General features: G+C 47.8%; 1 protein-coding gene across 2 annotated transcripts; it reads right to left on the bottom strand.

Annotated features, from left to right (window-relative positions):
- Positions 1 to 8,874: 8,874 nt before the first annotated feature.
- LOC309830467 (apolipoprotein L2-like) lies at positions 8,875 to 26,286 on the bottom strand. 2 transcript variants are annotated; one of them, XM_082667037.1, is made up of 3 exons: positions 26,098 to 26,286; positions 20,671 to 20,788; positions 8,875 to 10,405 (listed from the first exon to the last, which is right to left on the bottom strand). In XM_082667037.1, exon 3 carries the CDS (start codon positions 10,348 to 10,350, stop codon positions 9,544 to 9,546), a length of 807 nt encoding a protein of 268 aa, XP_082523163.1. In that variant the 5' UTR covers positions 10,351 to 10,405; positions 20,671 to 20,788; positions 26,098 to 26,286; the 3' UTR covers positions 8,875 to 9,543. The 2 variants fall into 2 exon arrangements, with proteins under 2 accessions (XP_082523163.1, XP_082523164.1); XM_082667038.1 differs by lacking the exon at positions 26,098 to 26,286 and adding an exon at positions 20,884 to 20,977.
- Positions 26,287 to 27,984: the final 1,698 nt, after the last annotated feature.

Genomic DNA, 27,984 nt, shown 5'->3' with positions numbered 1-27,984 from the left:
AAGGAATTCCTGAGCCCACAGCCCTCTCTAGACACACCCCTTGATACAGCCCTGCTCACCAGAGGTCCAAGACCCAGCTCCACTCACCAGTGGGCAGGTACCAGCCCCTCCCACCAGGAAGCCTGCACAAGGATCTAGACGAGCCTCACCCACCCAGGGGCAGACACCAGAAGCAAGAAACTACAGTCCTGCAGCCTGTGAAACTGAGTGCACATACACACTCGGAACCTACCCTAGGACCAGCTGGTTCCTGGCCCTTGGGTGATGAGAGGGGAGTATACTGCTGGGACACAGAGGGCATCCCCTATAGAGGGCCACTTCTCCAAGGTCAAGAAACATAACTCACCCACTACATACATAAAAATATAAACAGAAATTTAAACAAAATGAGACAGCAAAGAAATATCTTCCAGATGAAGGAAGAAGATAAAATCCCAGAAGAACTAAGTGACGTGGAGATAGGCAATCTACCCAAGAAAGAGTTCAGAGTGATGATCGTATAGATGATCCAAGAACTTGGGAAAAGGACGGATGAGCAGAGCGAGAAGTCACAAGGAATTTTTAGGAACGATAAAGAACAACCAGAGCTGAAGAATACCATAACTGAAATGAAAAATACACTAGAAGGAATCAATAGCAGAATAAATGAGGCAAAAGAACGAATTGGTAATCTGGAAGACAGAGTGGTAGAAATCACTTCTGTGGAACAGAATAAAGGAAAAAGAATGAAAAGAAATGAGGACCGTTTAAGAGACCTCTGGGACAATGTCAGAGGCACCAACACTTGCATTAGAGGGGTCCCAGAAGGAGAAGAGAGAGAAAGGGCCTCAGAAAATATTTGACGAGATAATAGCTGAAAACTTCCCTAACGTGGGAAAGAAAAGAGTCACCCAAGTTCAGGAAGTGCATAGAGTCCCATACAGGGTTAACCCAGGGAGGAAAACGCTGAGACATGTAGTAATCAAATTGACAAAAATGAAAGACAAAGAGAAAATATTAAAAGCAACAAGGGATAAGCAACAAATAATATACAAGGGAATCCCCATAAGGTTATCAGCTGATTTTTTCAGCAGAAACTCTGCAGGCCAGATGGGAGTGGCACAATATATTTAAAGTGATGAAAGGGAAAAACCTACAACCAAGAATACTCTTCCTAGCAAGACTTTCGTTTGGATTTGATGGAGAAATAAAAAGCTTTACAGACAAGCAAAAGCTAAAAGAATTCAGCACCAACAATCCATCTTTACAACAAATGCTAAAGGAACTTTTCTAAGGGAAGAGAAAAGACCACAACTAGAAACAAGAAAATTATGAATGGAAAAGCTCACCAGTAAAGGCAAACATATATTAAAGGTAGGAAATCATTCACGTACAAATATGATATCAAAGCCAGTAATCGTGATAGGAGGAGAGTACAAATGCAGGATATTTAAAATGCATTTGAAATTAAGAGCTCAGCAACTTAAAATGATTTTATGCTATACCAAAACCTCAGGGTAACGACAAACCAAAAATCTATAATAGATATGCACACAAAAAAGGAATCCAAACACGACACTAAAGATAGTTATCAAATCATAAGAGAACAAAAGAGGGAAGAGGAAAAGAAAGACCTATAAAAACAAATCCAAAACAATTAACAAAATGGCAATGAGAACATACATATTGATAGTTACCTTAAATGTAAACAGATTAATTGCTCCAACCAATAGACGTAGACTGGCTGAATGGATACAAAAACAAGACCCATATATATGCTGTCTAAAAGAGACCCACTTCAGATCTAGAGACATACAGACTGAAAATGAGGGGATGGAAAAAGGTATTCCACGCAAATGGAAATCAAAAGAAAGCTGGAGTAGCAATACTTATATCAGACAAAATAGACTTTATTTTATTTTTTTTAATTTTATTTATTTATTGATTGGCTGTGTCGGGTTTTAGTTGTGGCACACGGGATCTTCGTTGCAGCATGTGGGATCTTTTGTTGTGGTGCATGGGCTCTTCGTTGTGGCATACAGGCTTCTCTCTAGTTGTGGCACGCGGGCTTAGTTGCACTGCGGCATGTGGGATCTTAGTTTCTCAACCAGGGATCGAACCCACATCCCCTGCATTGGAAGGCAGATACTTAACCACTGGACCACCAGGGAAGTCCCAAAATAGACTTTAAAATAAAGACTGTTACAAGAGACAAAGAGGGACACTACATATGATCAAGGGATCAATGCAAGAAGAAGATATAACAATGGTAAATTTATATGCACCCAAGATAGCAGCACCTCAATACATAAGGCAAATGTTATCAGACATAAAAGGAGACATTGACGGTAACACAGTAATAGTGGGGGACTTTGAGTCCCCAGTTATGCCAATGGACAGATCATCCAGTGACAGAAAATTCATAAGGAAGCACAGGCCTTAAATGACACATTAGTCCAGACGGACTTAACTGATATTTATAGAGCATTCCATCTGAAAGCAGCAGAATACACATTCTTTTTTTTTTTTTTTTTTTTTTTTTTTTGCTGTACGTGGGCCTCTCACTGTTGCGGCCTCTCCCGCTGCGGAGCACAGGCTCTGGACACACAGGTCCAGCAGCCACGGTTCATGGGCCCAGCCACTCTGCGGCACGTGGGATCCTCCCAGACCGGGGCATGAACCCGTGTCCCCTGCATCGGCAGGCGGACTCTCAACCACTGCGCCACCAGGGAAGCCCAGAACACACATTCTTTTCAGGTGTTCATGCAACTTTCTCCAGGATAGATCACATGCTGGGTCACAAAGCAAGCCTCAGTAAATTTTAGAAAACTGAAATCATATCAAGCATCTTTTCCAACCACAATGCTGTGATATTAGAAATCAACTACAAGAAATAAACTGCAAAAAACACAAACATCTGGAAGCTAAACAATATGCTATTAAACAACCAATGGATCATTGAGGACATCAAAGAGGAAATCAAAAAATACCTAGAGACAAATGAAAGTGAAAACACAATGATCCAAAACCTAAGGACACAGCAAAACAGTTCTCAGAGGGAAGTTTATAGCAATACAAATTTACCTCAGGAAACAAGAGACGTCTTAAATAAATAACCTTACACCTAAAGCAGCTACAGAGAGAAGAACAAACAAAACTCAAAGTTAGTAAAAGGAAAGAAATCATAAAGATCGGAGCAGAAATAAATGAAATAGATACTAAAAAAACAATAGAAAAGTTCAGTGAAACTAAAACCTGGTTCTTGGAAAAGATAAAGAAAATTGATAACCCTTTAGCCAGACTCATCAAGAAAAAAAGGGAGATCAATCAAATCAAAATCAAATTAATAAAGTCAGAAATGAAAAAGAAGTTACAACCAACACCACAGAAATACAAAGGACCATAAGAGACTACTACAAGCAACTATATGCCAATAAAATGGACAACCAAGAAGAAGATGGACATAAATGGATTATACCTTATAAAGGTATAATCTCCCAAGACTGAACTGGGAAGAAATAGAAAATATGAACAGACCAATTACGAGAACTGAAATTGAATCACTAATTTAAAAATTCCCAACAAACAAAAGTCCAGGACCAGATGGCTTCACAGGAAAATTCTACCAAACATTTAGAGGCACCATAACACCTATCCTTCTGAAACTATTCCAAAAAATTGCAGAGGAAGGAACACTTCCAAACTCACTTTATGAGGCTACCATCATCCTGGAAGCAGACAAAGATAGCACCAAAAAAGAAAATTACAGGTCAATATCACTGATGAACATAGATGCAAAAATCCTCAATAAAAGACTAGCAAATCCAATGATACATTAGAAGGATCATACACCATGATCAAGTGGGATTTATCCCAGGCATGCAAGGATTTTTCAATATCTTCAAATCAATCAGTGTGCTATACCACATCAACAAATTGAAGAATAAAAACCATATGATCATCTCAATAGATGCAGGAAAAGCTTTTGATAAAATTCAACATCCATGTATGATAAAAACTCTTCAGAAAGTGGGCATAAAGGGAAGCTACCTCAACATAATAAAGGCCATATATGACAAACGCACAGCTAACATCATACTCAATGGTGAAAAGCTGAAAGCGTTTCCTCTAAGATCCAGTCTTAAATGTAAGACCGATACTAGAAAAGTTCTAGATGAAAACATAGGCAGAACAACTCAGACATAAATTACAGCAATATTTTTTGGTTCTGTCTCCTAGAGTAAAGGAAATAAAAACAAAAATAAACAAATGGGACATAATTAAACTTAAAAGATTTTGCACAGCAAAGGAAACCATAAATAAAACAAAAAGACAACCTACAAAATGGGAGAAAATATTTGCAAACGATGGGACCAACAAGGGATTAATTTCCAAAATGTACAAGCAGCTAATACAACTCAATACAAAAAAAAACAAAGAACACAATCAAAAAATGGGCAGAGGATCTAGACATTTCTCCAAAGAAGAAATACAGATGGCCAACAGGCACATGAAAAGATGCTCAACATCACTAATCATCAGAGAAATCAAATCAAAACTACAATGAGGTATCACCTCACACCAGTCAGAATGTCTATCATCAAAAAATCTACAAATAATAAATGCTTGAGGGGGTGTGGAGGTAAAAGAACCCCCCTACACAGTTGGTGGAAATGTAAATTGGTACAGCCACTATGGAGAACAATATGGAGGTTCCTTAAAAAACTAAAAATAGAGTTACCGTATGATCCTGCAATACCCCTCCTGGGCATATATCTGGAGAAAACTCTAATTTGAAAAGATACATGCACCCCAGTGTTCATTGCAGCACTATTTACAACAGCCAAGACATGGAAGCAACCTAGATGTCCATCGACAGATGAATGGATAAAGATGTGGTATTTATATATGCAACGGAGTATTACTCAGCCATGAAAAAGAATGAAATAATGCCATTTGCATTATTTCATGGATGGACCTAGAGATTATCATACTAAGTGAAGTGAGCCAGACAGAGAAAGAGAAATATCATAGGATATCACTTATATGTGGATCTAAAAAAAAAAGAGAGAGAGATACAAATGAACTTATTTACAAACCAGAAAGAGTCTCACAGACATAGAAAACAAATTTATGGTTACCAAAGGGGGAGGGGTGTGGAGGGATAAATTAGGAGTTTGGGATTAGCAGATACACACTACTATACATAAAAGACATAAACAACAAGGTCTTACTGTATAGCACAGGGAACTATATTCAATATCTTGTAATAAACTATAATAGAAAAGAAAAAAAAAGGATTACTGGATGTGCTTGGGGGAGGGTGGGCAGGGCCTTTCCCAGGAGTCTGTTACAAGTCAGGACCCCAGGGGGACTCTTCCCCATGGCTTGTGGGGAGCTGACCACTTCCCCCCCGGGCCCAGCCAGCTTCCTCCAAATTCTACGGCTGGGCCGTTACCCATCAGGCCATCAGTGGCCATGACGGTGATGTTTATTGGTCAATTCGATGTGGTGCTGGCCCCTGGCCTGAAGCCTCACAGCACAGACGCAAAGAAAACCCAAAAGAAAATCTGCGACGTGTGGGAAATTCAAGTGTTTCCTCGGGGCCTCGTCTGCCTGGTCTCAGGAGGTTTCTGCCTGTCTGTTGGCCTTTGTCTAAGCCTCTCTGTCTTTTTCTCACACCTCTTTCTACTTCGTCTCTAACGTGCTCTCCCTCTCCTGCTTCTCTGACGCTTTTCTCCTGCCTCTTCCTCTCTGCATCTCATGCTCTCCAATCTTCTGTCACCCTCTGTCTCTGGTTCTCACCTCTGCCTCTTTTTCTCTTTCTCTCGCAACCCCCTCTGCCTCCCTTCCCCTCTGCCTCCCTTCCCCTTTGCCCTGTCCTTCCTTTTCTCCATGCCTGCCTTCCTCTCTCTCCCCTTCTCCTCTTCCTCCCTCCTTCCTCCCCCATCCCTGCCCCCTCTCCCCAGGAGCTCCTGTGCAGAGACCCAGCCGGCCTCTCTGAGAGACAAGGCTCCCCAGGGGCCCAGCAGGAAATGCAGTTTCCCCTCTGACCCTGTCAGCTGGCCTGGGGGGCTGCAGCATGCCTCCCTCCCGCTCCACTCAGGCAGCCTGTGCAGGCTCCCGGGGCTCAGGAGGGAGGATCTCACTTTTGAGGGGCTCTGAGGACCGCCTTTCCCAGGAGCGTGGAGAGAAGGGAGCTGGGCTGGGGCTGGGGGAGGAGGGGAGGAGAAGCCCAAGTTCACTGAGCACCTCCTGGGTGTTGGCACTGCATCAGGGCCTGGGGGCAGGGGGAGCATCAATGGCTACAGTCCCTTTCCAGGAAGACAGAAGGACCCATAAGGGCAAGGAACTGGGGGGCGGGGTGGCACGAACCAAAGCCTGGGGGCAAAGAGCGGTCTCTGCAGAGCTGGGGCTTCCGGGCCATCCAGGGGGGGAAGAACCACCCGCACGGGTTTGCGCTGCTCTTAATATATTTTTACATCCGCTGGATGACCCTTAGGAGAGACGGTGTGGTGGTTAGAAAACGTCCAGGGGTCAGAGTCAGAGGTCTGGCTTCCGATTCAATTTCCACCTTGCTGCCTGCATGACCTTGGACATGTCCCATGACCTCTCCCAGCCTGTTTCTTCATGTATGAAGTAGGTGCAAAAGACCTGCTCACTGCAGTGTTACAGAGTAGATGGGGGGATTAAAGGAGGGGTTATTGGAGAGAGCTCAGAGCCCTGACCCTTGAACCCCGGCCCCGTAGCCACCTCTTCTTTGCCTCCTGGGTACCCTCTGTCCAACTGTGGTGACAGGGGCGTGAAATCCCTGCAAAATGTCAAGTGTGTATTTAGCGTCTTCTATAGGCTCTGCTCTGCACCTGCTCCCCTTCCTGATCTCCTAGTTTCATAGAGATCATTTTAAAAATTTGTTATTGAAGTACAGTGATTTACAATGTTGTGTTAATTTCTGCTGTACAGCAAAGTGACTGTTTTATATATGTAGATATTCATACATATATTCTTTTTCGTACTCTTTTCCATTACGGTTTATCACAGGATAGTGAACACAGTTCTCTGTGCTGTACAGTAGGACCTTGTTCTTTATCCATTCTCTGTATCACAGTTTGCATCTGCTAATCCCAACCTCCCCCTCCATCCCTCCCCCACCCCACCTCCCCCTCCCCTTGACAACCACAAGTCTGTTCTCATAGAGATCTTTTGTAGAGGAGTGGTCCCAGCACAAGCAGCACCAGAACCACCTGGGAACTTGTTAGGGCACTTGTTAGTTAGTTAGTTAGTTAGGCCCCTCCCCAGACTAACTAAAGCAGAAACTCTGGGGTGGGGACCCTAGGTTCTAAGGAGCCCTGCAGGGGCTTCCAATGTTCAGTCAATTTGAGAACCCTGGGATGGACCCCCACCTGCAAGGTAGATATGCTAATAGTATCCCCGTGGCACAGGTGAGGTTGTGAGGCTCAGGGAGGTGACTGGCTCACCCAAGGCCACGCAGGTAAGAGGTGCTAGAGCTCAGGCTGGAACCGAGAAAAGTCAGTGCTCTTTCCACGTCGCCCTGCACCTCCAGCCCTGGACACTTCACAGGGCCCAGGGCACAGGTGCTTCCAGGGAAGTTCCACCCAGCCACTCCCAGGGCACTGCCCTGCCCAGGGACCTCTCCCTCTTCACCTGCCATGTGTCACTTGGTGCAGGGCCCTGCATTCGGCTCCAGTCTCAGGGTCTGATAACTAACTTACACTCAAGTAGAAATGGCTGATAATTCCTTCAGGGGTGCCTGCTGCTTTTTAGGGGCTGTTCATGGTAACCAGGAAGAAAGAGAGCTCATGGCAGGGTTCCAGGCTCCTTGTCAGGAACGCGTGTGTGTTTTTGTGGGAGGGCTGTGGACCTCCAGGCACAGGCAGAATGGTGTCAATGGTGTCGTGGAAACAGTACAGGCCCTGCCACAGCTGGGTCATCCCTGCCTAGGAGCCTGGGGCAAGCCACTTCATTTCCCTAAACCTTCATTTGCTTACCTGTAAACAGGCAGGATTCCTATCTGGTTCCCTTAGGAGAGTCCATGAGATAGGCTTTATCAGGTGGCCCTCCCCTCCCTGGATTGCCCTGGCAGGCTGCTGTGAGCAGAGCCCAACCAGGGCAGAGTCACCCCATGTTATAAAGTAAGCAGGTCCCTTTCTGGGACAGCACTTACTGCCACCCATCTGTACCACCTGCCAAAGGACTGCCCAGGGTCTGAGTGCCTGTCAATCCCTGCTTCTAGAAGCCTTTTGTGTTGCTGGTCTGAGCTCCAGGCGAGCCCTGGGCTGGGAGTCAGGGCCCTTAATGTCTGCAGGGAGAAGTCATCAGGGAAGGCTTCCTGGAGGAGGCGGTACCACAAAAGAAAAGTACTCAGAAGTACCTCCCTGCAGACATACATATAGAATGACCCCCCCACCCCACCCCCACACTTCTTTCCTTGCTCTAGTAATTCCCCCCTTTCAGATCTGTCGGGAGGTTTTCATTGCTCCTAGCACAGTGCCTGACACACCCAATAAATGGGGGTTGAATTCATTTGAATTCCAGTCAATCAGGAGAGGTAAGAGAAAGAGAGATGAAAGGGGTACCAGCGGCTTTCCAGAGATGGGGGCCACAGCTGGAAGGGGCTCTTTTCCAGGAAGGCCTGCAGATGGCAAACAGCTGGCCGAGGGTGTCTGTGACTCACCCCACTCCCACAGGCTGGTGGATGCTGCAGTCAGGCTGAGACAGGAGTCAAAGGCCTAAAGGAATTTTGATAAGGACAACACAAGCCCTGGAGTATTTCCAGAATGCAGGAGGTTAAGCGTGCGGGGAGCTGGGTCAGGACAAAGCTGGGTCAGGGCAAAACTGCCTGATTATGTTACTTATTTAATTTGTTTGCCTGGATAAAATATTCACGTGGTACAAAATTCAAAAGGTACAAAGAAGGCATCATGAAAAGTCTCCCAGTCTCCCATTCCTGCCACCCAGGCCCGCTCCCCAGAGGCAGCCTGTGTTTCCAGTTGCTTCTACAGACATCCTTCCTCTCCTTTTCTCCACTTTTTTTTTTTTTTGCTGTACGCGGGCCTCTCACTGTTGTGGCCTCTCCCGTTGCGGAGCACAGGCTCCGGACGCGCAGGCTCAGCGGCCATGGCTCATGGGCCCAGCAAATAAAAAGGTTTTAGTTTCCTATTAAGGTTTTTAAAAACTACTGCAGTGGAAATTGATCTAGAGAGATGAACACAAAAGGTGACATTTATTCTGTGATTTTTTGAAATAATTTTTGAACAGGAGTACTTGAAGTTTTGTAACTCAACTCGAGCCAAGAGGGAGAATTTAGGGATGAAAATTACAGGGTTTGAATACAAGAGGGTTTAAGGATTTCTCTTCCGCTAGGAAAATAGCATAGTCCAGCCAACAGACCAAAACAAGAGTCAGAGAGAACAGCCCAGCTTCCCCACTTTTATCTTTTTATCTCACTCTCTTTTTCCCTCTAACAAGGTGCCTCCGCACCTTGGCCCTGCACGTGTCCCTGGTCCCTGCACAGCTCGGGGGGTGGGGGGGTGGAGTCCAGCCCTACTGCAGACTCTCATAGATGTCGGTGAGCTCCTCCAACTTCTTCTCCAGCTCCTGGGCCTTCTGCCTCAGCCTTTCAGCCGGCTCCGTCTTTGCCCCCTCATGCAAGTGCTTTGCCTCTTTCACCAGGAAGGCCACTTCCATCAGAAGGGAGAGACCTGCACTGGCCACACCCTGAATCCGGGCCTTTTGGGTCATTGCCAGAGCCGTGCCTCCAAAGGCTTTCTGCACCTGCTTGCCACGTTTCACTGAGACTTGCCCCGTGGTCGTGAAGCGCTTAGCACTGGCTGCTAAACCAGGGTTGCCTTTGGCCACCTTGATAGCACGGACGTTGTTCTCAATGCCTTGCATGGCTTGGAAGACTTTCTCTACAGAGGAAGTAAACTGGGCTGTGCTGTTAGATACAACCCCCTCAAACACCTCCTCTTTGCTGTCGGCCGTTGACGTATAGCGACTGGCTTCGGTTTCTAATGCCAACGTGCTTACACGTTCCACGATGGTGGTGGATACATCGGTCACAGCAGCCGCTGCTCCCAGCCCTAACCCAGTGGCTAAGAGTGCCAGACTGGCCCCCATTGTCACGGGTGCCAGAGACAGACCAAGGATGGTCAGGACACCAGACACAGTGCCAGCAGAGTGGGCTGCCACATGGGAGATGGTGCAGTCCCTGTGGAGCTTGTCAGCCTTCTCTGCGAGAGCATAGAGCTTTGTTATGCCCTCCTCCAGCTCCTCCTTCATCCGAGGATACTCCTCCAAAAATCTCTCCCTGTCCAGCTGGTCTTCTATGACTGTGTCTTGATCGCCCATGGCCAAGTCTGTTTTCAGCTCATTCAGATATTCACGTAGTGTATCTGCCTCTTCTCTGTAACAATGAAGGTCAAGGGATTAGAAAGATAGATTGCTCGTCCATAAAATAGGCTCAACAAGATCTATCCTACATAAATTATAGAGATTTTATTATAAATCAAATAGAAAAGAATTTTACAAATGTAAATTTTTTTTCAACATTAAACGTGTTTTGTACCTTGTAGGTGCTCCGTATACTTATTCAATCATGGAATAAATAAAAAAAGGTCATCTTAGGAGACTCTCTTTTTTCTTTCTATCCTTATCTTTATTTAAAATTTTTTTTTAACATTTTTATTGAAGTATAATTGCTTTACAGTGTTGTGTTAGTTTCTGCTGTATAACAAAGTGAATCAGCTATATGCATACGTATATCCCCATATCCCCTCCCTCTTGCATCTTCCTTCAACCCTCCCTGTCCCACCCCTCTAGGTCGTCACAAAGCACCGAGCTGATCTCCCTGTGCTATGCGGTTGCTTCCCACTGGCTATCTATTTTACATTTGGTAGTGTATATATGTCCATGCCACTCTCTCACTTCATCCCCACTTACCCTTCCCACTCCCCGTATCCTCAAGTCCATTCTCTACGTCTGCATCTTTATTCCTGTCCTGCCCCTAGGTTCATCAGAACCTTTTTTTTTTTTTTTAGATTCCATAAATATGTGTTAGCATACGGTATTTGTTTTTCTCTTTCTGACTTATTTCACTCTGTATGACAGTCTCTAGGTCCATCCACCTCACTACAAATAACTCACTTTTGTTTCTTTTCATGGCTGAGTAATATTCCATTGTGTATATATGCCACATCTTTTTTATCCATTCATCTGTGGACAAGGACACTCTTAAGATAGGGATTTGATAAAGACGCCTCAGAGGCAGGTCAACACAATCACTTCCAAAGAGTAGGCAGAGTGGGAACTCCACAGAGAAGCACAGAGACGTGGGATTGGAGCAGAAAAACCTTCATTCAGAGAGCCTTAGTGTGTAGTGAGGAGTCAGCCTGCTCTTTGCCCTTGGCTGCTGGGAGGTGGTCCCTGAGCCCCTAGAATATTCTGGGTGATAGGAGTGTCCTCGTCTGCCTGGGCCTTTAGTCACTGGACAGGCTAACAGGGTGACATGTGATGGGGCCTCTGGGTCACGTGGTATCACATCTGACCTCTGGAGGAGCTGGACACTAGGGCATTAGTCTGACCTCCGGGAGGGCAGGAGACAACCGCTCAGCTGTGCGGGCAGCAAGTGACTGAGCCCAAATAAAACTCCATACGCTGAGGGTCCTGTTGAAAAAGGTTCACTCCTCGGTCAAGTTTCAGTCAGGCTCTTCTGAGCCCTCTTCTCCAATAGGCGTCAACCTCCGCCCTTTGTGTCCTGTTCTTGACGGCCTGCATTGCTCAGTCCCAGCAAAACTTCGTCCAAGTCAGTTTAGTGAGAAGCCTTCCCACTGTTTAGATCTTATCATGTTTGATATCTGATCAAACTCCTCATCTCCCACCTTTGATGCATACGTCCTTTACTTGCTTTTAGCAAGAATCCTGTCAGCAAATTTCAACAACCCCCCTGCCCTCGATGTCTCCTCTCAGTGATTTTCCAACCCACGCCCCTCACTCTGATCATTGGCTACCAATCCCCACTCATCTTTGCTGTGTTCGGACGTGCGCCCATCTGTCTCCTCTGCTGCGATGGTCTTCACGCCTATCACGATAGTCCTGAAGAGACTCTTCCTTATCGTTTTAACAAGAGTCAGAATATATTTCTTTAAACAGGGTGAACGTCCCTGGTGGGCAGTGCTCCGTGTGCCCTGCCACACACTGAATCCAGGACAGGGACACGTCCTGAGGACAATGGAAGCTTCCTGTGTGAAACCCGCCCAGACTCTGCCCTGTGGCTGATGGGAACCAGCATCCTTCCCTGTAATAAACCGTAACTGGGATCGTGACAGTTTTCAGGGAGTTCTGTGCCTCCTTCTAGGGAATTCTCACACCTGATGGTAGCTTTGGGGATCTCCCAAATTTGCCATTGGGGTCAAATGTAAGGACAGTCCTGGGGACCGTGCCTCAGACTTTGAGGAACGGCTAGCTCTGCGTACTTAGAATTAAAAAAAAAACAAAACCCAAACTCAGAGATAAAAGTGACCTTAACGATCATTTTGCCTGGCATCTGCTGTCTTCCAAGCCTGATGCCCTTGGCCTTCCCAGCTGAAGGTCACTAGGTCCATCTGCTGCCCCAGTTGACTGGGAAGCAGGTGATATGCTATTAACCCTCGTTCCCCTTGGACTCTCCAGCCTGCCTCACTGACCCATCGCCCAGCACCCCCGACCTCTCAGGGGTCACCAGCCTAACTCATACCTTAGCTGGTGACAACCACACATGCCTGCACACCAAGGCCATGTGCGACTTTATGGAACCTCTCAAAGATTCAAGAGACTTTAGGAAACATCCACATGAACTGCTAAGCCTGGAGAGACCTGCATTCGCACAAGCTGGTGGAGGAAGACTTTTCCTCTTTGGTGGGGACTTGTGAAGTCTCGTCAGAATCCCTCAGATGACACAAAATCGGCAGCCACTCATGGTGATGCTGGAGGTCTCACTAAGCCACACGGCCTTCCCACTGGTCAGGGCTACTCTATGTAGATTGGAAGAGGGTCCCAGATGGCAATGGAGAACCCCAGGTCCCAGGCAGGGTGTGGAGGACACAGTCACCCAGGGCTCTCTATGCTCAACATGAGGGGATCGAGTCAGGGAGGGAAGAAATGTCCCCTCTCCCACTCACAGGACCTCTGCTAGGGTCACAGTCCCTTCAGTTTTGTGTCCTAGGGACCCACTCGCCTCACTCTAGTCCTGGCTCTGCTGCCCAAGCCTTCCTACTAGTCCTCCAACCTGGACCCCTCTGCTCCATCCTGACCCCTGGGTCCGACCCTGGTCCAGGCCTCCCTGGGCCTTTGGACGAGATGATTGCACTCGGTTCCCTGCCTCTGACCCTGCAGTTCACTCTAAGACCATCAAATTGAATTGCTATTCCCACTGGACACATGACAAATCTGAGACTCCAACTCTTAAGCTCAGAGTCCCAGAGCTGGGCAGGGGTAGAGTCAGGATCCAACCCAGCTCCATGCAATTCCACTCCAGCCTCTCTGCCTTACGGGCCAGCAGGATCCTGCAGTGTTGGTACACTTCCTAAGATGGAGATGAAAAGGGCTCCAGCCAGAATCCCCGGGAACGCAAACTGATGGTGTCAGGATTTTCTGACTTGTCCTAAATAGAGTCCTGCTTGGGCCTCATCTCTAGGAAAAAGGCTCTTTGGCCCCATCTCTTCCCAACAAGCTTTTTAAAAGTTAATATTAATTGAGCACCTACTATGTGTCAGCCATCATGCTAAGCACTTTGCATACATTTTCTCAATTTCCTCACAATAAAATTGAACAGATGAAGAAACTAAGGCAGAGAGTAGTTCAGTAACTTGTCCAAGGTTGTACCATGCCCCTTCCTTGCAGGTTTCATCTCTTCTCAACCTGAGGCTGTTCACTGCCAGCAAATGACAAGGAGGAAACTTTCCCCACGGAAACTTGAGAAGGAACATCCTCGACCCCAATCACAGGATCCTGCCTGGAAGAGGTGTGTCTGCCAGGAGGAAACGAGCCTGGGGCATGGGGCTGTGGGTGACATTTCTGCTGCATCCCTGCAGGTTACCTGGGCAAATCAGTCTCAGCTACAAATCTCTTCCAGCCTTCGTCTTCAGTGAGCAGGTGTTGCAGTTTTTCCCTGCTCACTCTCTCCCGGAAATACTTAATGACATCTTTTTCTTTTTCCTGCTTCACTGAGGGAGAAAGGAACCCAGGGCTTACATGGAGGGAACCCACGGCACTAACTTTGCAGGCAGTTGGATAGAGCCCGGGTCTTGTTGCTGAGATGAGGACCTCTGGGAGGCCTCACTCCGATTAATATTCCCTGGGGTCTGAGGTTCTCTGTTAGTCCAGCAGTTTGTACTCAGAGGTCCCACCACAGGAGCTCAGACCTGACCTCCGGCCTGAGAACCAAGATCTCACAAGCTTTGCGGTGTGGTAAAAAAAAAAGAAAGAAAAGAAAAGAAGAAAGGAGTAGTACAATGTCAAAGAATCAAAAACAAAATAAAAATAGAAAGATAAAAAATACATTAGGAGAAATAAAACTATAATTGAAACAACTGCAACAAGGTAAAATAAAACCACAACAGAAAAAAGAAAAAAAGGGGGCGGGGGAAACAAGCCCAAAGGAGAGAACAACAACAAAGTATAAAGAATAAAATTAGAAAAATAAAAGCTTTATTAGGAAAAATAAAAATATAAAAGAATCATCAACAATGAATCAACAAGGTAAAACAGGACCCTAATCTAATAGAGGAAAGGAAAAAAAGTCTTGGCTATGGGGGCGGAGTTTAGGCAGGGGTGGAACTTAGGCAGGGGCGGGGTTTAGGGTGGGTCGGGAAGTAGGGGGGGTGACGTTTGAGCGTGGGGCGGGGCCTAGTGGGAGGGGATATAGGGATATACTATGCATATAGCTGATTCACTTTGTTATACAGCAGAAATTAACACAACATTGTAAATCAATTATACTCCAAAAAAGATGTTAAAGGAAAAAAAGAAAAAAAAAGAAAACAGTATTTAAAACATCACAAAAAATGTAAACCCTCTGATTTTTTTAAAAAATCTAAAGTAAATTCATTTATGTGCAAGTCCTGGCTTTCCAATTTTGATTATTTTGGAGACTTTTTAAAATTGAAGTACAGCTCATATACAATATTAAATAATTGATAGGTGTAAAATACAGTGATTCAAAAATTTTTAAGTTTGTATTTCATTTATAGTCATTATAAAATAATTTTTATCTTTCAAAATAAAACACTTTAAATATGAGAAGTAAATGTACTTGTTAACCAATATAAAAATTAAATTACACTGCTAGAAGTTGGGAGGTGAAGTCACTGAAGGGAGGGGGAGGATTAATACTTCATTTTTCAAAGTGGGGAGTCAAGAAGTACAGGCTCGGGCTTCCCTGGTGGCGCAGTGGTTGAGAGTCCGCCTGCCAATGCAGGGGACACGGGTTCGTGTCCCGGTCTGGGAAGATCCCACATGCCGCGGAGCGGCTGGGCTCGTGAGCCCTGGCCGCTGAGCCTGTGCGTCCGGCGCAACAGGAGAGGCCACAACAGTGAGAGGCCCGCGTACTGCAAAAAAAAAAAAAGAAGTACTAGCTCCATTTGAGGGCCTAAGAAATGAAGGTGTAAATAAAGTGCTTACAACTACAAAGTTTTCTATTAGAGGATATAAAACTAGTGATATAATGATACTAGGAGAAGGTAGGGAGGGATATAAGAAAAAGTAGGAAAATGAATGAAATCATTATCTTTCCTGGTAAAGTAAATAAATAATATAAAAATTTTTAAATCAAGAAAAAGAAAAAGACAATCCCTAATATCTATTAGCTATTGTGGTTGATGACTCCCCACTTTGTACCAGGCACCATTCTAAGTGCCTGGTATGCCTTCACTCACTTTTAGTTCTCACAACGACCCTGTAAGCAAGGAAACGGAAGCTCAGAGAGGTTAAGTAATTTACTCAAAGCACCCAGCTTGCGCTAGGGCAGGAATTCAAGTCCAGGTTCCTGTCTCCAGAGCACACACTCACACTACTCTCTCTCCCAATGTAATAATATCATTTAGAGAGATCGATTAACTGTCTAAAGAAAAAGCTTTTCCTTGGGAGGTAATGAGCAGAGCCCTCTGTATGAATTGGTTTGTTTTAACCATATGCACTTATTACTTTGTATTTTTTTAACTTTAAGAAAGCAGAAGTCACTTTAGTAAGTAAGCCACAAGAAGGGGTTGGTTTCAGGCACCACCACCTTAAGGATGATGGAAGCAGTTGGATCAAGTGCCAATAAGAAATGAGCCTGATGTGTCCTGATGTGACAACGGTCAGTATAGGAGACGTTCGTGTTGATGAAACCAAGCTCTCTAAGAAAAGTAGGGATAAGAACAGGGGTTCAAGCAGAATATCAGAGTGAACTGTCACCTTAAACAGATACATTTTCCAGCTGCATCTTGCCCACCCACATAGGCACCCATGGGCTTCTGTCCACTCAGGGAAGCAAGACTCCTTGCAGGGGAAGTGAATTCCATGGGCCGGCATACCTGCTACTCCAAAGGCAAGGATGCTCTCGAAGATGTTCGGAGCAGCGTTTAGAAGGGGCACCCACGTATAATAATAATAATAATAATAGATAATGATTACTATGATCATGTTTTTAGGCCAGGTTGAGTCTGTGAAAGGCCATGAGTTCATAATAATATTCAAATGAGAAGAGTTTAGATAAAGCGTGTCCAAAGAGGGAGATATAAAGGTCAAAAAAGGTAGCTATGCTCCAAAGAGGTGAGTATAACGGGAAATATTTCACTGTTAATTGAATTTAGTAAGAAGAGGAGTTTTAAAGTGTATGGGAATATTCCCTTCTGTTTATTTACATGACTATTTATAAAGGATTGAGGAAGAAAACAAAGAAACAGCCTCTGACATCCCAGGCTGGCCTGGCATCACAACAGGGCGATGCTATTCTCCGGTTGGATGTACAGACTCTCAGAGAACACCAACCTCAGACCACGGTACCCTGAGAGCATGAGGAAATGGGACAGCAAACACCCATCACTGTGCTGCCCCCAACACAACACTCCCTCCCTTGGCTGGAAAGCGTGACTGTCCTTCTTTACCGATTAGACCTTTCTCCTCACTCGTCTCCCCTCTCCATAGATGGATTTACTGGGACACCTTCAGTGTGAACTGCCCCCCATTCTCTGCAGCACCCGATCTACAGAGGCCCCATTTCCTTAGAGCCTCCCCCAAATGACTTGACCTAAGCCCCAATCCTAGAATCTTTCTTTCTAACGCCTTCTTTCTGCGATGCCCAGGGTTCTCCCTCAGGAAGAGTAACAAACAGCTTGTCCACTATGGGAGTGTGCCTGAGGCTGCAGGCACTGACAGTGTGGGTGGAGGGAATACACACAGGCAGGCCGCCAGGGGTAAGGTTGCCTAAAGCAGGTTCCTTTCGCTTTCCAAGCCGCCCTTGCTCTGCTCACTCCCCGGCTGGTCCCTTTCCCGCTCCTGTGCTTTGTTCTCAGACTTGATCTTAACAACACAGTGTTCCTGTGTCCTTGGATGCTTTCCTGCCCACCTGCTCTCCTGAAGTTCCACTTCCTCCAAAGCCACTCGCCTCCCCCCTCGACCCTTCTGCCTCTAGTCTCAGGGCCTGGACATCAGGTATGTGTTGCTGGGCCCCTCTGCGGCTAGGGGTGACCGTATGACCCAGTCCTGGCTAACAAGGCACAGAAGAACTCAGCAGAGGGGGGCCTGGAGGCTCCCTGCTGTAAGGGACAGGTGGGAGAGGAGAGCTGGCTCGTCCCCTGCCTCCTTCTCTGCCTCGAAGCTGCACGAGCCCGGGAGCCAGGGCAGCCAGTTGAAATCTTGAAACACAGGAACCAGGAGGCAAGGAGGGGGCGGAGGAGGGCTCGGGCAGAAAGCCTGGATCCTGGATGACCCCAAACACCTGTAAATGGGGCTGCGCCCTCGACCTCCTCCTTCGGTCCTTCTCTGCCGCTCTCGGCCTGGACCTGACCGTCGTGTGCAGCCCCAGCTGGGTGTGCATGCTGGACGGTGCTCCTCCTGCTGGATTACTCTACGTGGCGTCCTCCTCCGTTAGCCTCTGGTCGATAACTTCCGGGAACAGTTGTTGGTGGGAGAAGCCTGTCCCCACCCAACTGCATAGCCAGACACGCCCTCCCCTCCCTGGGAGCCGACAGAGATTCTCACCAAACACCTCCCTGCATGTAGCCGCAGGGCATCCTGCTTGGTCAGGGAAAGGAGGGGTTAAGACAGGATCAAGTTCAGAGTCCTTAGCCCAGCCTCCAGGCCCTCCTACTGCTCTAGTTCCGGTCTTCTCACCACTTCCTGCTTCCCTGGGCCTGGTCCAGGTGCCTGGAGGACTCCCAGCTGCCTGGCCTCGGATTTCCCCCCCAGCCTCCGGGCGTTTGCTCGGACTGTTCCTCCCCCTGCAATGCCTTTCCCCACCTGCTTCACCAGGTGAAAGGTTACCTGTTCTTGGAAGCCCAGCGCCAAAGCCTCCTGCCGCTTCTTCCTTCCCCCAATTCCTCCACCGGCTCCCCGGGAATGTCGCACTTTCCTGGTCGTGGTTCTATTTGTGTGGAGTTTCCTCAGGTCTGAACACCCCTCAGGGGCCCTGTCTATTCTCTGCTGCACCTTCTGCTCTAGGGCCTCCGGGGCACCCTCCGCCCTCCCGGGCACAGCCTGGCTAAAATAGGAGGTGTGGGACCATTATTGGGATTTGAAACAACCAGCTTCTCGATGACACAGCACAACCCCAGTTCCACCCGCGTGAAATTAGAAAGAAAGGGAGGGGGAAGGGGGAATAGAAAGAGGAAGAGGTGGAGGAGAAAAAAAAAGCTTCTAAGCAATGAAGGATTTAATCCCAAAGGGATCTGATTTAACCAGAAAGAAAAAACTACAAAGGTACTAAAAGAACCATTGAAAATAATGTTGATTTATGGAAACCTTTCTAATTCACACAGAAATCCCACAAGCTATAAAAGAACTTCTGATCTATTTGACCTCTTGAGAATTAAAAATTGTAAAGGACACCGTAAACCAGGTCAGAAAACAATCAGAGACCAGCAGGCACTGTTTGCAATACTTACAGTAGACAAAGTCAATATCCCCAACACACAGAGAGCCTACAAGTCCACAGGAAAAGGCTGAAACCAGTTTTTAAAAAATGGGTAAGAGATACGAACAAACAATTCCAGGGGAGGTGACTTGCCCAGGGTCACAGAGCCCTCAGTAGGCAGAGTGGAGGCCAACAGCAGACCTTGTGACACAGGTATGTCAGGCATGGGGATGTGATTTTAATAACCCAAAAGTTTCTAGGTGTGTCTCTGCCTGTATACACGCATAGATCTAAGCTCACGCCCTACCCCCCCGTTACAGTCACATGTGATAAAAGAATTTTCACATATTGAGATATAGGGAGGTGATTCTGGCTTTTACATGAGTTTAATTGACTTTATGCTAACTAAAACATTTGTTTTTGGCCTATCAAACATACACCATACATCGATTTTCGTTATTAAAGAAGACGGCGCATTGACCAAAAGTAAAGAATGTCCCCGCTAAAAATAAAGATGAAATGCCTCCCTTCCTGGGAAGCCAGTGCAGTGTTCCTTCCATGTTAGGATTTCCTTCCTAGGTACCAAGGCCATACTGACTCGCTGTGTACATGCTGTTCTGTATTTTGTGAAACCTTGAAGAAAACTATCCCTGACTCGTCTGACGGTCTTTGTTTTGACAAGACATAAACCTGTGCTGAAAGCCATGCTTCTCCAGAGCGGTATCTCACGGTTATCTGAGAGGCTGTCTTCTGGGCTAGAGGCCTCAGTTAGTTCAAAGAAAACCCTTTTCTACTCCTATTAAACATTTTTTATTGATTATTTTCTTTGACACAGGTGTACAGTTTGACTTTTCATCTCAAGATTGTACAACAGCAAACACAGTGCAGGTCTCTGCAGCCAGGTCATCCCAGTTCCTCAGCGGGGCCATCTTCCCCGCACAGGGCCACCCATCACCCACATCTTGAGCAGTGGGCCCGGTGAGCACCTGAAGACAGAGCCCTGCATCCCCTTGCTTGGTCTCCTGGCCCTCCCCTCTCAGGCCTCAGTATCTCCCCAGGGCCTGGTACCGAGCAGGCGCACAGCGACAGGGTGGGTGAACAAACCTTGATTCCTTGTATCTCCAGATAAATCCTTGAGCCCCTTCAGCATCACCACAGCGCCCTGGGGGCTGCTTCAAGGTGGCCAGGCCACAGGAGGAGAGGTTCTGACATTCATACCCTCCTCCACCCACTCTGCTTCCTCCAAATTTCCCGAAGGACCGAGTAACCCCCAACACCCACCTTGCTCCTGGGGTCACCACTCGTGTCTCAGGAGTCTGCATTTCGAGCTGAGCTCACCTGAGCAGGTGTCACCCTCCCTCTGCACTGTTTAGGGGCCCAGGGGGCGGGAGGAAGCTGTCAGACAAACCTGCCTTCAAATCCAGGCTCTGCCCCTGCTTCACCTGCCACCTCGGGCCCATGACCTCATCTCTCTGAGCTTTGATCTCCCTTCTTCTGTAAGTCAGTGACAGTCATACTTTTCTCAGACAGTTGTCCTGAGGATGGGGAGATGGGTGGGGATCCTACACGCCCCTGCTTACCCAGGAATCTTCTTCTGGCCGAGTGTGAACAAGATCCAGTTGTCCTCAGCTGTTCAGATGCAGCCACTAGCTGTGCGTCTCTGCAATAACCACACGCACCTGCTGGGCCCAGATATACCTGGAGAAGCAAAAAGGAAAGTGAAAGCCCTCACCGCTAAGTCACTCAGGTCAAACAAACGCTGCCCACTAGGCCTCACCCTGGGCTATTCTCACCCTGATGCTGACCCCCATAGAGAAACAAGTCCAGCCCTGACATTCCAGGTCCTACTGGGCTCAGCACATCTTGCCTCGGGCTCCTTGAAGGAAGACCTTCCACCAACAGACTGTGAGGTCCTTGGCAAATCACTCCCCCCACACCATGGGCTTCTTCCACGCTCCCTCTGCCCTCTGCACCCGCCCACACTCGCCAGCCTGCCTGCCTTATCTACCTTCGCGCCTCCAGCACTCGATATGGTACCAGGACGTACTAGACGCTCACTGCATACTGGATATATTGCTGCTGCTGTGTGCCACGCCCACACGGGTTCTAGGCATTTGCTCACCCAGGAACTTCCGCCAGGGACACCTGCTCCTACCAACTTGAAAAATCATGCTCATCTTCCAAAGCCTAAATCTGGCATCACCTCCTCTGAGAAGCCCTCCAGGACCTTCCCCTGCAGAGTCCACTGTGCCCTGCTCTGCTCCCATGGTACCCTAGAGAGGGGCCTAAGTTCACCCCTCAGCCACTCTGGCCACGACCCCCCTGCTCCTTTCGATCAAGTCTCTAGACGTGGCCCTGATGACAGGAACAGCACCAGTGCCTCTGGGTCCTAGTGACCCACACGAGGAGGCCCAGCCTTGGTGGTCAAGGCCATTTGGATGGAGGCAAAGTTTGTGGGAAGGGCTGAGAGCACGATGCTCTTTTCTCCCCTGGCTTATTTGCATTTGACAACAGATCTCTCCTCTCCAAACGGAAGACTTTTACAGGAAGGCCAGTGACCTGGCAACTCAGGAAAGTCTACAACAGAAAGCCAGTCCTGTTTTCTGTTTGGTTCCTGAGCAAAGAGCCACCGTGGATGGAGGGCTGAGTGTGTGTGTCAGGTGCTGTGCTGGTACCATCCACACAGTTCCTGTTTAATCTCCCATTAGCTTTAAGAAGTGTTGGCTCCATTTTACAGGGAAAGAAATGGAGAAGAAAAGGTCCCACAGCCTGTAAGTGGTGCAGCTGGACTGCTGGTGGACTTTTCTGCTTTGCCCCAAGCAGAAGTGGCTGGAGTGGGCCTCCTATCAGGGCTGCTTCGTCCTAGGAAATGTCCCTGGGGCATCGTGGCCAGCTCCTCCCAGCTTTTGAGGGAGGGACAGAGGAGTGATGGGTGTTATCCCATGAGGACCACACACACTGTAAGTCTGGTCTTACAATCACCCGTAACATATGCCAGGTATATAATGTGATTTTGCAGATAAGGAATCCGAGGGGAGGGGAGAGGCTGGAACTTTCTTCCACCAAATCAGGGGAGGGCCAAAGACTCAAACCGAGGTTGACATTTGACATTTGACACTTGCAAACACTGCTCCTTGCTTAATGTTATTTTTTGTCATTGTTTTCTGTAAACTTCCTTCCTCCGGATTCTTTTCCCTTTCTCTAGCATGACTTTAGCCAAACAAAACCACTGTGAGATGCAGAACTGGATTAAACATCCACGTGAGCTGTAGCCAGGTTGACATAAATGTCCTCAATGCAGAATCTTCGCCGAACATGAGTGACCTCCATAAAGACAGGCTCATGGCAGAGCCGCTAGACAGGGGCTGTAGACTCAGACCGAGGTGAGGATTAAGCATCTCTTCACTCCAGGGTCATAAGCTGAGACCACCCCATGTGGAGACCCTGAAGATCTAGTGACTATAAAATCGGCCTCAGTGTGACCCCCAACATCACAAGAGAAGTCCCCCAGGATGGCTACAGCATGTGACCATGGGGGCTTTTGGGTCCTCCGAGTGGCTGGCAGAGACGGGCACCAGGCGCAGAGCACAGGGGATCACACTCCACACAGACAGCATCTGGTGACCTCAGGGGAACTGGTCTCGGCCACTGGCTGCCAGGCCGCCAGTATCGTCCACTGGACAATCCTACTGGTCTTTCCTCAGGTGGGAAAATTGGGCCCTGAGGGAATTCACAGCTGTCAGCCTCTGGAAGGTTTAGAACTAAGTATAAAGAGGACCAATACAATCAAGCCCACCCGGGCTTCCCTGGTGGCGCAGTGGTTGAGAGTCGGCCTGCCGATGCAGGGGACACGGGTTCGTGCCCCGGTCCGGGATGATCCCACATGCCGCGGAGCGGCTGGGCCCGTGAGCTATGGCCGCTGAGCCTGCGCGTCCAGAGCCTGTGCTCCGCAACGGGAGAGGCCACAACAGTGAGAGGCCCGCGTACCGCAAAAAAAAAAAAAAAAAAAAATACGTGCTCGATTGCATGGACTCCCCCTTCACCAAGATCACATATATGCTGACCTTCCCCCGCCTCTTTGGAGCAGTTTCTCAGAGCTCTCTGAAACGCTGTCTCCTGGGCTGCAGTCCTCATTTCGCCCTGGATGAAACCTAACTCACAGGTCTCACGTTGTGCCTTTTTTTCAGCCGACAGTATAATGTTTAAGAGAATTGGACACATTCTCAGAGTTCACAACAGAGTTTGGATCCTAATTTAATACAGGTAATTGAGTAATTGATTTGGATTAGACGTTTGAAGTTGAAAGGCACTCTGCTAAGTGTCAACACTAAGTACTTTGCAGACAACCTTTACCTGGAGAGAGGAAATAGCCTCACGTTCAGCAGATCCCAAAACAGGAGGGGCGAGGAGTGGCGTGTGAGCGTGGAGGCGGGGCTGTGATGGAGGCGGGGCTGTGAGAGCCACACCACCAGACATCCTGGGGCATGTGCCACGCGGCACCACCAACCTCTATCCTCCTGGCAGTCAGACAACCAGGGAGATCCTGGTCTGGTCTCACTGTTGTGCTAAAATATGGCCTTAAAAATAACAGCATCTAGCCGCTGTGGAAAACAGTATGAGTATGACGGTGCCTCAGAAACTTAAATGTAAAATTACCACGTGATCGGCCATTCCACTTCCGGCTATAGACCAAAACTAATTGAAAGCAGAGTCTAGAAGACATATTGGTACATTCCTGTTCATAGCAACATTATTCACAATAGCCCAAAGGTGAAGCCACCCGAGCTTCCATCAGTGTATGATAGGATAAGAAAAATGTGGTGTATACCTACAATGGAATAGTACTGACATTAAAAAAGGACGTTCGGACACGTGCTATAACATGATGAAATTTGAGGACATCATGCTAAGTGAAATAAGTCAGTCACAAAAAGATAAGCACCATATGATTCTGCTTCTATGAGGCACCTAGAGAAGTCAAATTCATAGAGACAGAAAGTAAAATGCTGGTTGCCAGGGGCTGTGGGAGGGGGGAAGGGGAGTTAGAGTTTAATGGGTACAGAGTTTCAGTTTTGCCAGACGTAAAACGTTCTGCGATTTGGATGGTTATGCTGTTTGCACAACAATGTGAACGAACTTAATGCCATTGAACGGTACACTTAAAAATGTTTAAATGGTAAATTTTATGTTTTGTATATTTTATACCAATTAAACATTAAAAATAAAACATCCTTGGGACTTCCCTGGTGGCGCAGTGGTTGAGAATCCGCCTGCCAATGCAGGGGACACGGGTTCGAGCCCTGGTCCGGGAAGATCCCACATGCCGCGGAGCAACTAAGCCCGTGCACCACAACTACTGAGCCTGCGCTCTAGAGCCCGTGTGCTGCAACTCCTGAAGCCCATGCGCCCTGGAGCCCATGCTCTACATGCTCTACAACAAGAGAAGCCACCGCAATGAGAAGCCCGTGCACCACAATGAAGAGTAGCCTCCTGCTCTCCGCAACTAGAGAAAGCCCGTGTGCAGCCAAAAATAAATAAATATATTTATTTAAAAATATATATATATATCATGTCTCCTTACTCCAGCCATTTTATATATATATATATATATATCATGATGGCTGGAGTAAGGGGACATGAGGAAATACAGGTGTTTCCTGCTACCTGAACATAGAGTGTTTCTACGAAACCTTTAGCAAACCAAGATGCCATAGATGCGGATGTAGGCCTTCCATCAAAGTTTACTGGCCGAGGATGATCTTTTGGAAAGCAAGGGCTGCCCGTAAACAGAAACGTTCAGAAATGTGACAGCACTACCTATCCGAAAGAGCTTTTCGTGGAGATAGACTAGGAAAACAAATGGAATTACTCGACCGCAGGTGAAACAGGGGTTGTGCTGTGTCATCGAGAAGCTGGTTGTTTCATATCCCCCTAACGGGTCCCACACCTCGTATTTTAGCCAGGCTGTGCCCGGGAGGCAGAGGGTACCCTGGAGGCCCTGAAGCAGAAGGTGCAGCAGAGAATAGACAGGGCCCCTGAGGGGTGCTCAGAGCTGAGGAAACTCCACACAAATAGAACCACGACCAGGAAAGTGCGACATTCCCGGGGAGCCGGTGGAGGAATTGGGGGAAGGAAGAAGCGGCAGGAGGCTTTGGCGCTGGGCTTCCAAGAACAGGTAACCTTTCACCTGGTGAAGCAGGTGGGGAAAGGCATTGCAGGGGGAGGAACAGCCCGAGCAAACGCCCGGAGGCTGGGGGGGAATCCGAGGCCAGGCAGCTGGGAGTCCTCCAGGCACCTGGACCAGGCCCAGGGAAGCAGGAAGTGGTGAGAAGACCGGAACTAGAGCAGTAGGAGGGCCTGGAGGCTGGGCTAAGAACTCTGAACTTGATCCTGTCTTAACCCCTCCTTTCCCTGACCAAGCAGGATGCCCTGCGGCTACATGCAGGGGGGTGCTTGGTGAGAATCTCTGTCGGCTCCCAGGGAGGGGAGGGCGTGTCTGGCTATGCAGTTGGGTGGGGGACAGGCTTCTCCCACCAACAACTATTCCGGGAAGTTATCGACCAGAGGCTAACGGAGGAGGACGCCACGTAGAGTAATCCAGCAGGAGGGAGCACCGTCCAGCATGCACACCCAGCTGGGGCTGCACACAACGGTCAGGTCCAGGCCGAGAGCGGCAGAGAAGGACCGAAGGAGGAGATCGAGGGCGCAGCCCCGTTTACAGGTGTTTGGAGTCATCCAGGATCCAGCCTTTCTGCCCGAGCCCTCCTCCGCCCCCTCCTTGCGTCCTGGTCCCTGTGTTTCACGATTTCCACTGGCTGCCCTGGCTCCCGGGCTCGTGCAGCTTCGAGGCAGAGAAGGAGGCAGGGGACGAGCCAGCTCTCCTCTCCCACCTGTCCCTTACAGCAGGGAGCCTCCAGGCCCCCCCCTGCTGAGTTCTTCTGTGCCTTGTTAGCCAGGACTGGGTCATACGGTCACCGCTCACCGCAGAGGGGCCCAGCAACACATACCTGATGTCCAGGCCCTGAGACGGGAGGCAGAAGGGTCGAGGGGGGAGGCGAGTGGCTTTGGAGGAAGTGGAACTTCAGGAGAGCAGGTGGGCAGGAAAGCATCCAAGGACACAGGAACACTGTGTTGTTAAGATCAAGTCTGAGAACAAAGCACAGGAGCGGGAAAGGGACCAGCCGGGGAGTGAGCAGAGCAAGGGCGGCTTGGAAAGCGAAAGGAACCTGCTTTAGGCAACCTTACCCCTGGCAGCCTGCCTGTGTGTATTCTCTCCACCCACACTGTCAGTGCCTGCAGCCTCAGGCACACTCCCATAGTGGACAAGCTGTTTGTTACTCTTCCTGAGGGAGAACCCTGGGCATCGCAGAAAGAAGGCGTTAGAAAGAAAGATTCTAGGATTGGGGCTTAGGTCAGGTCATTTGGGGGAGGCTCTAAGGAAATGGGGCCTCTGTAGATCGGGTGCTGCAGAGAATGGGGGGCAGTTCACACTGAAGGTGTCCCAGTAAATCCATCTATGGAGAGGGGAGACGAGTGAGGAGAAAGGTCTAATCGGTAAAGAAGGACAGTCACGCTTTCCAGCCAAGGGAGGGAGTGTTGTGTTGGGGGCAGCACAGTGATGGGTGTTTGCTGTCCCATTTCCTCATGCTCTCAGGGTACCGTGGTCTGAGGTTGGTGTTCTCTGAGAGTCTGTACATCCAACCGGAGAACAGCATCGCCCTGTTGTGATACCAGGCCAGCCTGGAATGTCAGAGGCTGTTTCTTTGTTTTCTTCCTCAATCCTTTATAAATAGTCATGTAAATAAACAGAAGGGAATATCCCCATACACTTTAAAACTCCTCTTCTTACTAAATTCAATTAACAGTGAAATATTTCCCGTTATACTCACCTCTTTGGAGCATAGCTACCTTTTTTGACTTTATATCTCCCTCTTTGGACACACTTTATCTAAACTCTTCTCATTTGAATATTATTATGATCTCATGGCCTTTCACAGACTCAACCTAGCCTAAAAGCATGATCATAGTAATCATTATCTATTATTATTATTATTATTATTATTATTATACGTGGGTGCCCCTTCTAAACGCTGCTCCGAACATCTTCGAGAGCATCCTTGCCTTTGGAGTAGCAGGTATGCCGGCCCATGGAATTCACTTCCCCTGCAAGGAGTCTTGCTTCCCTGAGTGGACAGAAGCCCATGGGTGCCTATGTGGGTGGGCAAGATGCTGCTGGAAAATGTATCTGTTTAAGGTGACAGTTCACTCTGATATTCTGCTTGAACCCCTGTTCTTATCCCTACTTTTCTTAGAGAGCTTGGTTTCATCAACACGAACGTGTCTCCTATACTGACCGTTGTCACATCAGGACACATCAGGCTCATTTCTTATTGGCACTTGATCCAACTGCTTCCATCATCCTTAAGGTGGTGGGTTACCAACTACTCTAAAGGGACTTCTGCTGTCCTAGAGTTAAAACAATCCAAAATAATAAGTGCATATCTTTAAAACAAATCGATTCACACAGTAGGTTCTGCTCAGCCCTTCCCAGGGAAAACCACTTTAAGTTTTTTGCTTTTTCTTTAGGCAGTTAATCAATGTGTTAAAATAACTTCTTCCATTGGGAGAGAGAATAGTGTGAGAGTGCACTGGAGACAGGAACCTGGACTTGAATTCTGGCTCTGCCACTAGCTGGGTGCTTTGAGTAAATTACTTAACCTCTCTGAGCTCCAGTTTCCTTGCTTCCGGGGTCATTGTGAGAACTAAAAGTGAGTGAATGAATACCAGGCTCTTAGAATAGTGCCTGATGCAAAGTGGCGAGTCTTCAACCACAATAGCTAATAAACATTAGGTACTCCATGTTTGATATTATTTATTTACTTCCTTCCAGGAAA

The sequence above is a fragment of the Grampus griseus genome, assembly GCF_964374135.1.
Source record: "Grampus griseus genome assembly, chromosome: 11".
NCBI classification, from domain to species: Eukaryota; Metazoa; Chordata; class Mammalia; order Artiodactyla; family Delphinidae; genus Grampus; species Grampus griseus.
Note: the sequence above shows the minus strand (reverse complement) of the source record. Positions and strands in the feature narration are given on the sequence as shown.

Coding starts and splice junctions, on each gene's coding strand:
- LOC309830467 (XM_082667037.1), bottom strand. CDS start 10,350: ATGGGCGATCAAGACACAGTCATAGAAGACCAGCTGGACAGGGAGAGA.